Consider the following 12,954-nt stretch of genomic DNA (forward strand, 5'->3'; position numbering starts at 1 on the left):
TAATGAGAAATCAGACTGAAACCGAACGGAAACAAAACTTCATTTTAAAATGGTTTGATTTCCGATTCCCTTACAAACAGAAATCGATTAACTCTGACAGAAACCTGATCGAACGGACGGATTGAGACCCTAGGCCTCGACACTCGGCATTCCTCATCAACGACAAACTCGAAGAGGAAATCCTGGTTTGATTTACCCCTCCCCTCTTTGTTCTCTACCCCGCAAATTCCTCTCTTTCTTCTCTAATCGCCCTCCGTGTTGCATAATCGTAGGGTATAGCTATCCTGGAGTCCAATTTTCTCGAGAAGTACTCTCAGAGCATCTTGCATCAAACGAGTTGCAGGTACGATATAACCCTTATTAAAATTTCTCCTTCATAAACTCTCCATCTCACACTGCAGAATGCGAATCCAGAATTTTAGGGTTCTTTTTTTTATATGATTTTTATATTATTAGAAAATTCGTGAATCCAGAATCGAGCCAGATGAAAATGCTTATTGTTGAGTTGGTTATTCCTCTTCGTCCCTTTTTATGTCAGTATAACTTAGTTAATCTTCATTGCCAAGAAAAAGAGATAATAGAAAAGGAGCTGCGACCTGTGGCCTGTGTGGTTTGGAGTTTGACAGTTTTACCGCGGTGGGGACTGGGGACTGGGGACTGGGGACTGGGCACTGGGCACTGGGCACTGGGAGTGGGGACTAGGATGGAGAGGAGTGAGAGACTCGGGTTGGGTGGGTGATTGGGTAAAAAAAAACACCTACTTGAAAAAAGATCTTTTCTGGTTCCGTAAATAGCATTTAGTATTCCTTTTTTCTTTTAAATGGATGTTTGAATGAAACCCTTTCTTCTCTCCGGTTTGATTCTTCTATAATGGATTAACTTGTAAATTAGAAGATCATCCTGTTTTGTTTATCAACAACTTAGAGGCTTATTTCCAACTGGAGCTACATGGAGGCATCATCCTCTAAGTATTGAGTGGCACGCCTCTGTTATGTCCTCCCATTCAAAATGCATTCATTGTCTAATGGGAGAATCATATAGGCTTCCCGATAAACTCTGTACAGAAACACCATTATCTTAAAACTGTTGATGTAGGCCAAATCTTTTCCTTCTTTCTTGGAGTGGTTACCTTTTGGGGACTCTCTTTGGTTGGTTCTTTTAATTTTTTTTGGCTTGCACTTTGCTTTAATTAAAGCTTGTTGAAACTTTTACTTATATGCTCGTCATTGGGTTTCTTGCGCAACAGTTATAATTCAGGTTAGCGGCAACCTCCATACCAACTGAAGATGGAACCCAATAGCATTTGCCTAGATTAAATAAATAGCAATATCACACACACAATCAACATATTTATTGTAATTATGTTTTTTGGATGTCCTTAAACTCGAGTATAATTCTTTTTGAGAATGTGATATCCTGTGATTGATCATTACAATCTTGTGATTATCCACATTCTCTTTGAATATTGGAAGGAATGGCTAGTGGTACAAACCACCTTCAAGAGTCGACAAAATGGACAAAACATGAAGTAGATACTTTTGTTATGTTAATGGTAGATGCAATTCCACTGATTTTTGTTCTTCAGGAATAGTTTGGGATCAGGATTGTGTTTGTCAAATACGAATTGATTTTTTGCTCCCGTGGATCAAATTGGTCCTAATATTGACATGGGAGCAAGAGATCAGGAAAAAAAAGAAGAAAAAGAGATGCTATGGCAGTTCCAGAACAACATTAAGGGATCAAATTAACCCCGAGCCATGATACTTTCCTTATCATGCCCTACTCCATTTCGTGACTCAGCATAGTTTCGTGCCCTCCTCAATCTCTCAATGGAAGTGGAGACACACATAGATCTCTCTCTCTCTCTCTCTCTCTCTCTCTCTCTGTAATTTGTCTAATAGTAGTGGGGGGGGTTTGCTCCGATCGATGTCTAACGACTGCTAGTGGAGCCTCCACTCTCTTGTAGCCCTCTCTCCTTTGTTATCTCGTACTCTCCATCTCCCACTTTCGTAATCTCAGTCCGGTCTCCTTTTCGGTCTCTCTCTGACCTTGATCTTCTTCTGCTTTCCCTCTCTCTGACCTTAGGCTTCTTCCTCTTCCTCTTCCCACCTTGATCTTCTCCCTATCTCTCTCCGTCTCTATCTTTGTGTATCCTGATTGTTGTCTCTAAGCTTCGGATTTACAACCTCAAACCCTAGAGCAACACACACACAATTTGATGTATTTTTCTTTCATCAATCACTAACCATTTATTCCCAAAATGACCTCAAGTCCTATTCATCGTGAACGAGAATTCCATTTATTATTTTTCTTGGATATTCCAACTTTTTTTCCCTTTTTGACCTTGGGATTTTATCTATTCCCATTTCGGCCCATAAAGTCGCACACTAAACTCGATTAACAACAACAACAGAGCCTTATCCCAATTAAATTGGGTCAGCTACATGAATCCTCGCTCTCCAATTTTCTCTATTCGTAGTCATACAAGAAACGAATCCTAAGCTATGTATGTCTTTTCTCATCACTTCTCCAATGGTTATTTTAAGCTTGCCCCTGGCTCTTTTAGTACCTTCCATCTGAATCAAATCACTCCTTCGTACTGGAGCATCCCAAGGTCTTCGTTCAATGCGGTTATGCCACTTTAAACGACATTCTCGAAGCTTATCATGTATCAGTGCTATTCTTAACTCGGCTCTAATATGCTCATTCCTTACTTTATCCCTCATAAGTTTTTCACTCATCCATCTCAACATCCTCATCTCCACTACACTTAGTTTATCTATATGGTATTTCTTAACTGTCCAACATTCCACACCATACATTATAACTGGTCGAGTAACAGTCTTATAAAATTTTTCTTTAACTTCAATGGAATAAGCCGATCATATTGCATTCCGGACACACCTTTATATCACCTTTTTTTTTTTTTTTTTTTTATTATGATTATGATTGAGCCTAGATACCTAAAATAATGACTTGTGGGATCACCCTCTCATTGATCTACACCACCTCATTAACCATCCCAATGTAACTAAAGTTACACACCATATAGGCCGTATTTGTTTTACTTATCTCAAGACCTTTTGATTCCAAGTTTGATCTCCATAACTTCAACTTGGCGTTAATCCCTGCTTTTGTCTAAACCCGATCATCTTTACAAAGTCCAATGGAGTCTCAGTGGCAGTAATAGGGTACAGGCTAATTGATCGAGCTGGCTCTCTCTCTCTCTCTCTCTCTCTCTCTCTCTCTCTCTCTCTCTCTCTCTCTCTCTCAAAGCTATAAATAAATAGAGAGAAGGATTTGTTGTCGTTGTATAAATAAATAGAGAGAGAAAGCAAGAGAGAAAGGACACAATTCTTTTTCCCTTTCCTTTAAGAAGTGGTGTTGTGTATGTTTTGGGCTGAGTCTCATACGGTCGATGGAGTGGTGGGGTCATGGAGTTTGCAGTTAACCTTTCCTTCAGACAAGTGGGTATGCCTTTTGAATTTTATCTTTCTGGAACTTACGTGCATGTTTAATTCATGAAATGTTATTCATTTTATATGTAACTTTGTACTTTAGAAAACTGAATTCTATTTTTCTTTTTTTCCCCCTTTATTTTATTTTTTTTTCCTGCTTTTTCTGCCGTTTGATGACTATTTGAATCAAACATTAAATTCGTAGTTTCTAAGAGTGTAGACCCTCGCTGATTTGTTGTATTGTCTGAAATATACATGACAGGAGTTGGTCCAAACTGGCTAGGACAGGGCAGAACACTGATTAGTATTGGATGCATTTCCTAAAGGCACGCACCTTCTGATTTGCCACCAAATTTGATTATGATTGAGTCCATCTTCATGACTAATTCATTATGATTCAGCTCTCTAGTTAGCTGCATCCTGTTTAACACTTATACGGTTAAAATCCCACTGCTTGATCTTGCATTACTATTTTTTTTTTCCCTGATAACCCCATTTAACACACTTGTAGCTCCATTGCATTGCAATATTGTCACTATCACAAAAGTCCTCAGCATTTTGAAGTTCTCTCCATAGCTGAAGGATCTCCAAGCCTCCCTCATTTATACACTTTCAGGAAAAAGGTGCTTTATGTTTTATTTAGTTCATCCCTTTTCAGTTGTTCACCTTATTTGTAAGTTGCTTTTCTCTCGTCAAATTATTTGATCGGATCAAACTAGATAGAAAAATTCCACCACTAGGGGTCATACTTGGTATAAGAAGTGTGCTTGTGATCCAGTTAAACGCTTGTCGGATGGCTGTTGCCCAAATCATTCATAAGTTGTTTACGTATTATAACACGATGAATTTTTTATGTAGTCCTGTGGAAATAGATAGCAACATATACCTATAACAAAAAATAGATAGCAACATATGTATCATGGTTGATATATATTTTTTTTTCGCATATTAGTACTCCCAATATTGTGATCTGTTTACTTTTCTCTTTCTAGAGTTCAATTTGGCTCTCTCTATGATGATTGTAGCTTCTATGGCTGTTTCCATCAACTTTTTTAGATTTGCCTCTCCATGGGGCTGAATTGGGACAACAGCTGTTATGGAGAAATTCACAAGATATTTATTTATTTATATCTGTTTTACAGATACATCAAATTCTAATGTAAAAGAGAAAAAATCTAGCTCAGAAAATGGTTGTTAGGCTTCGTTTGTCGAGGTTTGGATGCAAAAACAAGCCATTTTATCGAGTCATGGCTGCTGACAGCAGATCTCTAAGAGATGGGAAGCATTTGGAAGTCTTGGGTTACTGCAATCCTTTGCCAGGTATTTTAATTGGCTCAAAGTAAGTTTGCATTAGTTCATTCCTCAATTATGAATTCCTTCGTGCATTATCCAATTCAATTCTAGATCCATATATTCCCATTGAGATCACAGTATTTTACCTATCCATTTTCATGTGTTGCACATTTGCAATTCATATTATTCTCAGTGAGCTATGATTCTTACCATTTTTCTTTACTTTGGGGTTTTTAGGTCAGGATGGGGGCAAACGCATGGGCCTGAATTTTGACAGAATTAAGTTAGTTTTTTGTTTTTCCTTCAAACTTCCTTACCGTTCTTAATCATAAATAATATTTAGAATCCCTAAATTTTTTTCTCAATCCAATTACAGTGAAGTTCAAATTATAAAATCAAAATATTAAAGCAATAACTTAATTTGGTAAAACAGCAATAACTTAATTTGGTAAAACATCAAGCCAGTGTGAAGGACAACTGTTCATTGAATTGTATGATTTGAAGCATTAATCGAGTGGGTACCCAAATTAAGTGTTTCAGGAACATCTCTTAAACTGAGGTGACTTTGAGGGAGAAGTTCTTAAGACCTGCAGGAAAATCTTCTCCTCTTTTTTAAGTCCTGAATTTCAAAAATGGGAAGTTGTTTACTTAGTTCTTACATCAAGGTGGTTACTTTAACAATTCACACATTGCATATAGTTTGTTTGGCTAATAGTTCAAGACTTGTCTAAGTGACACTTCAGACTTCCTTATCCATTCAAAACTTATAGTTTTCATGCCTCAAGAGTTCCGTGGATCCCTAAAATGAATTCCACTCATATTGAGTTTTGTGGCTACATACCATAGTAAATTCACATACGTACCAAATTCTTGAAAAAATGTACCATGTGGCATAATTTTCAAAGAGCCAGTAAATTTTTACCAATTAAAAGATAAAGGACCAGTAAAAGAAAAACATATATTTTGTTATCCCGCTCTATTTGCTAACATTTGTTTTATTTCGCCGAAATCCCGCAATACCTTGTACTATGGCAAATACCCTTGTTTCTTGAATTTTGTTTTTAAGTTATTCCAAGTCTGAACTTTAATACCAGATTCATCCTTTAAAATTTCTATTTACCTTTACATTCTTGATCTTTATTCCTTCCATAGGGGCAGGAACTATTCTGCATATTTTAAAACTGCCGCTGCCTCTTATAATTGAATTTTAACTTGGGTGGGCCCTAGGGACCCATAATCAGGGTTTTTGAAACCCAGAATTCCATCAAAGAAGATTGGTATTGATCATTTCATGAAGATACTTTCAGCACTCTAAAACTCATCAAGAAGTTTTTTCCAGCACTTGGGCAATTGATGCAGTTGCATTGGACATAGATCCCGTAGGAGAAGTCCCACTAGGGGCATATGGCAGTCCACTGTGCTAAAAACCAGTTTTTGGTAGTTATAGGTTGGGTCTTTTATTTTCTTGGATTTCTTTGTAAGGGACCTAATTTATAAGACCATAAAGTGGGGGTGAAGTTGGTACACGGGATTAGTGGTCAAGTGTTTTGAGTTGGATTATCTCACACCTCTTATGATGGATGAGGCTTGTCTTCTCATTAATGTACTAGAACTGTCTAGAATTAGTTCCAAAATGACAGGTGACAGCACAATAACCACCACAATTTATATGTGAAAAGAGAAAGGTCGACTACAATTGTAAGGTGTAGATGTTAAATGTTGGTGCTGATTGTATGTTTCCAGTTACCACCTTAAAATAAATGTTCTGTGCCCCAATAAATCATGCTTCAAGGGATACGAGAAGGATTTACCATGCTTACCAATAAACAATTTTCTGAAAATAGTTTCCGTTTCTCATCTTCCATAACCATGCCATCCCTGCAATTATTTTGTACTTGGAAAAAAAAAATTGTATTGTTCTGATATATCCTACTTTGGATAGACATTAATAAACCCAGAGGACCAGAGGGAGGCATTTGATGTGGCTTCATCTTTTGCTTTTCTTATGGGTGAGAAGAATCTCTCTCTGATGATTGAAAAAAACGAAAAGAAAAAAAAATGACCCTTTTGTTTGGCATGAAGTTCCTTAAATTTCATGCGTAATTAATTGGGTGTGGACCTGTTTGTTGTTCTTAGGGAGAGACAAGGCTTCTTTTCTTTCCCCCATTTTTAAGTTTAGTTAAATTATTTTGGCCGCTTTTGACTTCCAGTCTTTTACAGATACTGGTTATCCGTTGGTGCCCAGCCTTCTGAACCTGTTCAGAACCTTCTTTTCAGAGCAGGGGTTCTTCCTCCACCACCAATGCTTGCAATGGGCCACAAGGGTGGACCACGAGACACCCGTCCTATTGATCCTCTAAGTGGCCATTTCATTACCCCCAAGAGCCCTTCCACTGCTGTTGAATCTGGAGGTAGTGAAGGTGTAGAAATAGATGTGGAAGAAGCCACATCAAACTCATGAATGCTCCAGCTCATGTTTGTTTGTGTTTTGGGCTTTAGCAGCCTTGGTTCCTGCTCAGATTATAGACAGGATAATCTGATTTCGTCTTTATTGGAACTGTAGGAAGCTAAAGGAAATCTTAGGTCTTTGAAAGATGGAAATTTTCATGAGGTCATGTAATGCTCTTGCCGCTTTGCAGTTTTGCTAGAGAATTTGATACTTTGCTCCTTATGTAAGGAGATTGTGGTGATTTACATTTGGTGTATCTGATCGTAAAAATCTCCTTTTCGTGTGAAAGGACCTAGGTCTCTTGTACAGGTATCTTCATCTCAGTTCAATTGAGGGTTCTCCGATGTGGGATATGGGCAATGAAAGATCTCTATGATGTCAGCATTGTTGACGATTGCAATCTGCCCCATGTAGCCATACCTTCTGTGGGGCATGTGGTGGTTGTGTTACAGATCTCAAATTGGGTCTTATGATGATGCTTCTGCCGTTGTTAAAAGTTTAATATCGAAGTTGATAGATTGAACTTCTGGTAGGGATTAATTTGACACTTTCACAATTCAGAAAGCTGTATGGCCATATGTAATGAATTAATCAGTGAAATCTCAAACCAGTTTTTGGAAGGTTGTGGAATGGTGATGATACAGGGGTGGTTGTTGCATGTAAGAGTGCTTGTGAGGCATTCGGACTGGATCATTACTGCTGTCGTGGGGAGTTTGCCAATACAACGAGGTCATTATTCAATCCTAATTTTAAAGCAAGTAAGAAAAGTATCTAATACGTGGTGGGTCATACGATTGAGTTCTTCAATAAAAATCTAATCTTCCTCTCTAAGAGTCAAATTTCTAATCCTCCTATCTCGGAGTGTTATATCATCAATTGATTTTGATAGCCTAAAATTTTTGGATAGATAGATAGATGCCAATTTTGATAATGCATATCAATAGATGGACTACTAATAGTACCTGAGTACATAGACATAGATGGGAGGGTTTATTTGATTGAATTATTATTTGGGTTTTTCACCACATTGGCCAATCGAAACATTTCCCTTCTTATCCAATAGTTGTAATCACCATGACATCTTGCCACGTGGTAGAATTACATGGGTCAATCACATAAGCTTATCTGTTTGAGCCCCATTAATTGGGAATTCTTGATATGAAGTAGCATGAGCATTCATTATCTCAACTAAGCCTTTTCCAAACTAATGGGTTGGCACTCTGTTTAGGGCTATATTTTCAGTCAAGCTATTCATATACCTTCATACTATTTTTCACGTACTTTTTAGTCTACCACTTGGTCTTTTAGTTCTCCTGATGTGTCTCATAAACATCTCTCCTTCAAGTAATCTTCTATCAATGAATACAAGACTCCATGGTCGAGGGAGTCTTGTAACCCTTCTACTACGTGCTCAACATATGTTAATGAATAGTTCTCTTACTACCCCAAAAAAAAAAAAAAATCTTCATCTAGAAAAACAATAATGTAGAGTGGCTAACTTAAACTAGGTTTCAGTTTCAATTTGAATAGTATTGATCTCAAACAACTTCTTGGAAGTTATCATTTGAGTTCCCTCAAATCATGTATGATTGGTATTGAAAATTGATAGAAAAGGTCAAGAAATTAGAAATCAATACAACCATGATCTTAAAGTAGTGAAGGATGGAAACCCATCCCATGGATGCTGGAATAATTTTTATTAGTTTAAAGATGCGTAGGATATTAAAGTATTATTCATAGACGTCATGAGTACGCGTTGATCTAGGCGAAAAATCTTACAACTTAGGCTCCATTTTTTACATGTAAAATTCACTTGGAAATTTTTATATAAATTTTTCTAATGTGTTGGATATAAAAAATGATATAAAATACCATTGTAAGATTTTCTAATACCTGTTTTCCATTTATTTCACATTGTAAAATCTTTTAAAAAGTTCGTAAAATTTCATTTTTTACCAAATTTCAATTATGCAACCCCTATCATAAGGTTATGAGAACAATGTATAGATGGGTCTCACATATAGTCAAAGTTTTACACGAGAAAATTTTATGGTCAAATGGTACGTAAAAATTGCTAAAGCAAAATATGTGATCACCCTTAAAAAAAAAATTAAATAAATAAAAATAGAGCATAAACAAGTTTTTGCAAACATCAAAAAATGATCACTAGTAACTCCTCACGTTTTTAATTAGATCGAATGTTGTACGGAGTAATGAAGGAGAGAATGATATCAAGTTATACACTAGAAAGATTAACCATATAGCCGCCCATGAATCATTTCTTCCTTTTTTTTCCTTTAAGCATTCTAAAAGGACCCTAGTGTACAAGTGCATGTTCACTTTATGCATGTGTCACTAAATGGTCCTATAATCAAAAATGAAAAAGGAAACCGCTAAATACAGTGAAAAAATACATTATTCATATGCTGAACCTTTCTTTCGAGAATATATGAATCATTTTGATGACAGAAATTAAAAGTGACAGAGAAAAGAGAATTTCTCTGTGTGAAAGAGAGACAAAGCAACCAAGGAACCTATTCTGAAAGTTCAAATTTTCAATGCTTCATTTTCTTAAGGGTAATTTACAGTGCCACCCCTTGGAGAATGCCATAATTATAAGAACACTCCCTCTCTTTCACTAAATTAGACTCCGAAGCCCTGTTGTTAGTCACCGTTAAGGAATATACCTTATTTCTGATATCAATAACAATATTTTATTTTTAATACCAAAATACCCTTATGAAATATGAAGTACCTAGGATACCCTTGTAATAAGTTACTATTTGTTTCACTCATTCCAAAACCTAATTTACCTTTATCCCAGATTTGGACCACCAGCAATCATTTAGAACAGCGGCAACGATGACGGACGGCTACCCGCAAGAGTTCAGGGTGACCAGCAAGACCTCACATTGATAGAAGTTTTAATGCGAGGTCATATTCAGAGAAGCGGAGGCAGTAGTATCACCTAATCACTCTGGAAGTTTGTCAAGACAGTCATCGGCAATGAGCTCTTCGATTGCCTCCTTCCTCTTCTCTCTCGAGTGCGGATCAAGTCCTCGTATGAGAATCTTTCTCTCTCAGGCCGTCGCCAAAAAGACGGTGTTTGATCTACAAGACCTTTTTTTTTTTTTAATCAAACTAGGCAAGAGTTGCACTAAAATGGGTCACAAGAATTCACAATCCTCTCATCAAGATGTTTCTTTTTCAATAATCTACAACACTTACTAGGAACAGACCCCTATTTAGATGCTAAAAGATGTGCATGTTCAATATGTGCAGAAGCCATTTCCTGCTACCCTTTAGTTGCATCTCTATTTAGAGGGCAGATGTGCTCTCCTAGGAAACATGAGAAACATATGGTTGTCACATAGCCGACCTCCTATAGCTTATTCCTCTGGGCTTGCCCACCGACAACCATAAAAGTGATTCAGATAGGCGGAGAGAAAACGAGGCTTGGAAATTTGATTGCCCGTTGTGCTCCCACTTTTGCAGAAATCCAATAGTGTTTTAGGATTTTTTTTTTCTTTCATTTCTTGCTCATAAGAGTGGATGGACGACGAAGAAACTCTCAATTATTGCTTGCTTCAGGAATTGTATCATCGCGAGTGCAAAGTGTTCTATAATTAGGGTTTTTGCAATTCAGTGCAATCGTTTTGTTCGATCATTTGTTTCTTTAGATATCTGTGGCAAATTTTCCATCTGAGAAATCATTGTCATTTTTTTGCCAAATGTTTTCTTGCTGCAAATTTTGAATTTTCATGTTTTGTACTTGGTAAATTAGGGTTCTGATCGAGGATTAATATCTTTGCGTGACCTCCCGAATATTTTAAGCTGGGAACTTGGGGTTGATAATCGGGGTCCCACCGCCCCGCCGGAGGAGATGCCGGTAATGGTGGTGGGATGGATTGCCGCATATGTGCTACGGCTGGGGATCTTTGGGTTAAACTGGCTGGTGCTGGTGTCAGACAGATCGGTGGTTTCAGTCATGAAAGTGAGCAAGATTTAGCTCTAACGGTCAGTGATTTTTGGAGAATGGAAGCAGTGGAACTGATTCGAGGTACAACAGCGATAGCGACTCTGGCTTCTTTGATCTCGCTTATCTTGCTGAGAAGATTTCGGTTAGTTGCTTTACCTACTTTTGTTTTAGTTTAAGAAAAATTATTAGTAATAGTTTCCCCTCTAATTTCAAAACTGTGGTGAATGTATACTAGTTGCCAGCGACGGAAGGAGCACAACTCACCTGCGATGGAACTATCAACTCGGCTGGATGTCGTCAGAATCATAGGTCGCAGGTAGGGAGGGAAGAAACAAAGGAGAGAAAGTGAAAAGAGATAAGGGTGACTAGAGGGGTGTTTTTGATATATTAAGATAAGAGTGTTTTACTCATAAGGACTAAAGTGTCATTTCATAGCATCACTTAACACTGACTGACAGTAGGGGGTCTGAGTCTAATTTGGTGAAAGAGATGGGGTGTCCCTATAATATTGGCATTCTCCAGGGGGTGGCATTGTAAATTACCCTTTTCTTGATGTCACTCTCTTTCTATGCTTTAGGTCTCTCTTTGAGGATGTATCCAGTCAGTTGTTACAATGCTTAAAAGCATATTTGAGTACATATATAAGAGAAGCTCACCAGCTTTGTGTGGAGTGCATTGATCAGCTAAAGATATATAGCAGATGCAATAATGTATTACCTAGTAACCTATATGCATTTCATCTTAGGGTATATAATTGGTAAGGATTATTTACGTTTCCCATTCTATTGAAATGCTTGTCTATATAGGAAGGAACCATTTGGTTAATCTCATCCATGATATCTCACTTTTATTAATATCATAAACCAATTACCAGAAATGGGTGTCCATATATATCACCATCAGACTAAGGTGGACTCTTATCTATTTCTATACTCCTCATATGCTGCCATATGGGAGATCCTGAATTGGATGCTTAGGCCATGTTTGGTATGCATTTTGGAACAAATTTTAGATCTGAAAAGTAATTTGGAAGCCGAAAAATAGAAGTCTAAAAAAAAAAAAAAGTTCTTGACCCAAAATCTTCTAAGAATGTATATCAAACACATCTTAACTATCTTATTAAGCATAACATAAAATGGGCAGAGAAATAAAAATTCATGCTAATATGAGGAAGATCACATTTTCCTATAACTTAAATTTTATGGGAAAAAGTAGCCTAAAAGCAATGTGTTTCCTATGCCTAGACAAAGTAGGGACGAAATGATCTTCCAAGCTCTCACGAAAGACGGAAATACCATCTCTTATAATACTTTTGTGTGCGTCCAATTGACTGACACATTGACATAATGGCCACACTATCTTTTAGGGAACCCTCTCCCAAATTTTATTTAGAGGAAATATATATGTTACTATTCCTAGTGAAGTATAACACTTAATTTAGTCCTTGGGAGTGAGGACTAGGCAAGTACCTTATTGGTATTTTTTTCTGCTTAAAATGAAAAGATTAGTACTTAGAATTAGATCAGATGATTAAAAGTCATCTGATCACCTTTTGGTACCCATATCATATAGTTGAAAATCATCTGATTTTTTATCCATGTAGTCTATAAGATGTTTAATCATCAGATTTGATCATATGGTTAAAAATCAGACGGGTTTGTATCCATGTAATCTCTAAGTTGAGTTGGACCAACTAATTGTAAATCTTCACAATTTCAAAGTGTGATATGTGGTACATAATGGGCACACCAGACTTGTGTACGTATAGTTTGGGG

General features: G+C 37.0%; 1 protein-coding gene across 7 annotated transcripts; it reads left to right on the forward strand.

Annotated features, from left to right (window-relative positions):
- LOC122080177 (30S ribosomal protein S16-2, chloroplastic/mitochondrial-like) lies at positions 1–7,820 on the forward strand. 7 transcript variants are annotated; one of them, XM_042647084.1, is made up of 6 exons: positions 2–185; positions 273–343; positions 1,247–3,471; positions 4,601–4,778; positions 4,989–5,034; positions 6,972–7,820. In XM_042647084.1, exons 4-6 carry the CDS (start codon positions 4,646–4,648, stop codon positions 7,210–7,212), a joined length of 420 nt encoding a protein of 139 aa, XP_042503018.1. In that variant the 5' UTR covers positions 2–185; positions 273–343; positions 1,247–3,471; positions 4,601–4,645; the 3' UTR covers positions 7,213–7,820. The 7 variants fall into 7 exon arrangements, 6 of the variants coding, with proteins under 6 accessions (XP_042503022.1, XP_042503018.1, XP_042503017.1 ...); XM_042647088.1 differs by lacking the exon at positions 1,247–3,471 and having other exon boundaries at positions 1–185; positions 4,657–4,778; XM_042647083.1 differs by lacking the exon at positions 1,247–3,471 and having other exon boundaries at positions 4–185.
- Positions 7,821–12,954: the final 5,134 nt, after the last annotated feature.

The sequence above is a fragment of the Macadamia integrifolia genome, chromosome 5, assembly GCF_013358625.1.
Source record: "Macadamia integrifolia cultivar HAES 741 chromosome 5, SCU_Mint_v3, whole genome shotgun sequence".
NCBI classification, from domain to species: Eukaryota; Viridiplantae; Streptophyta; class Magnoliopsida; order Proteales; family Proteaceae; genus Macadamia; species Macadamia integrifolia.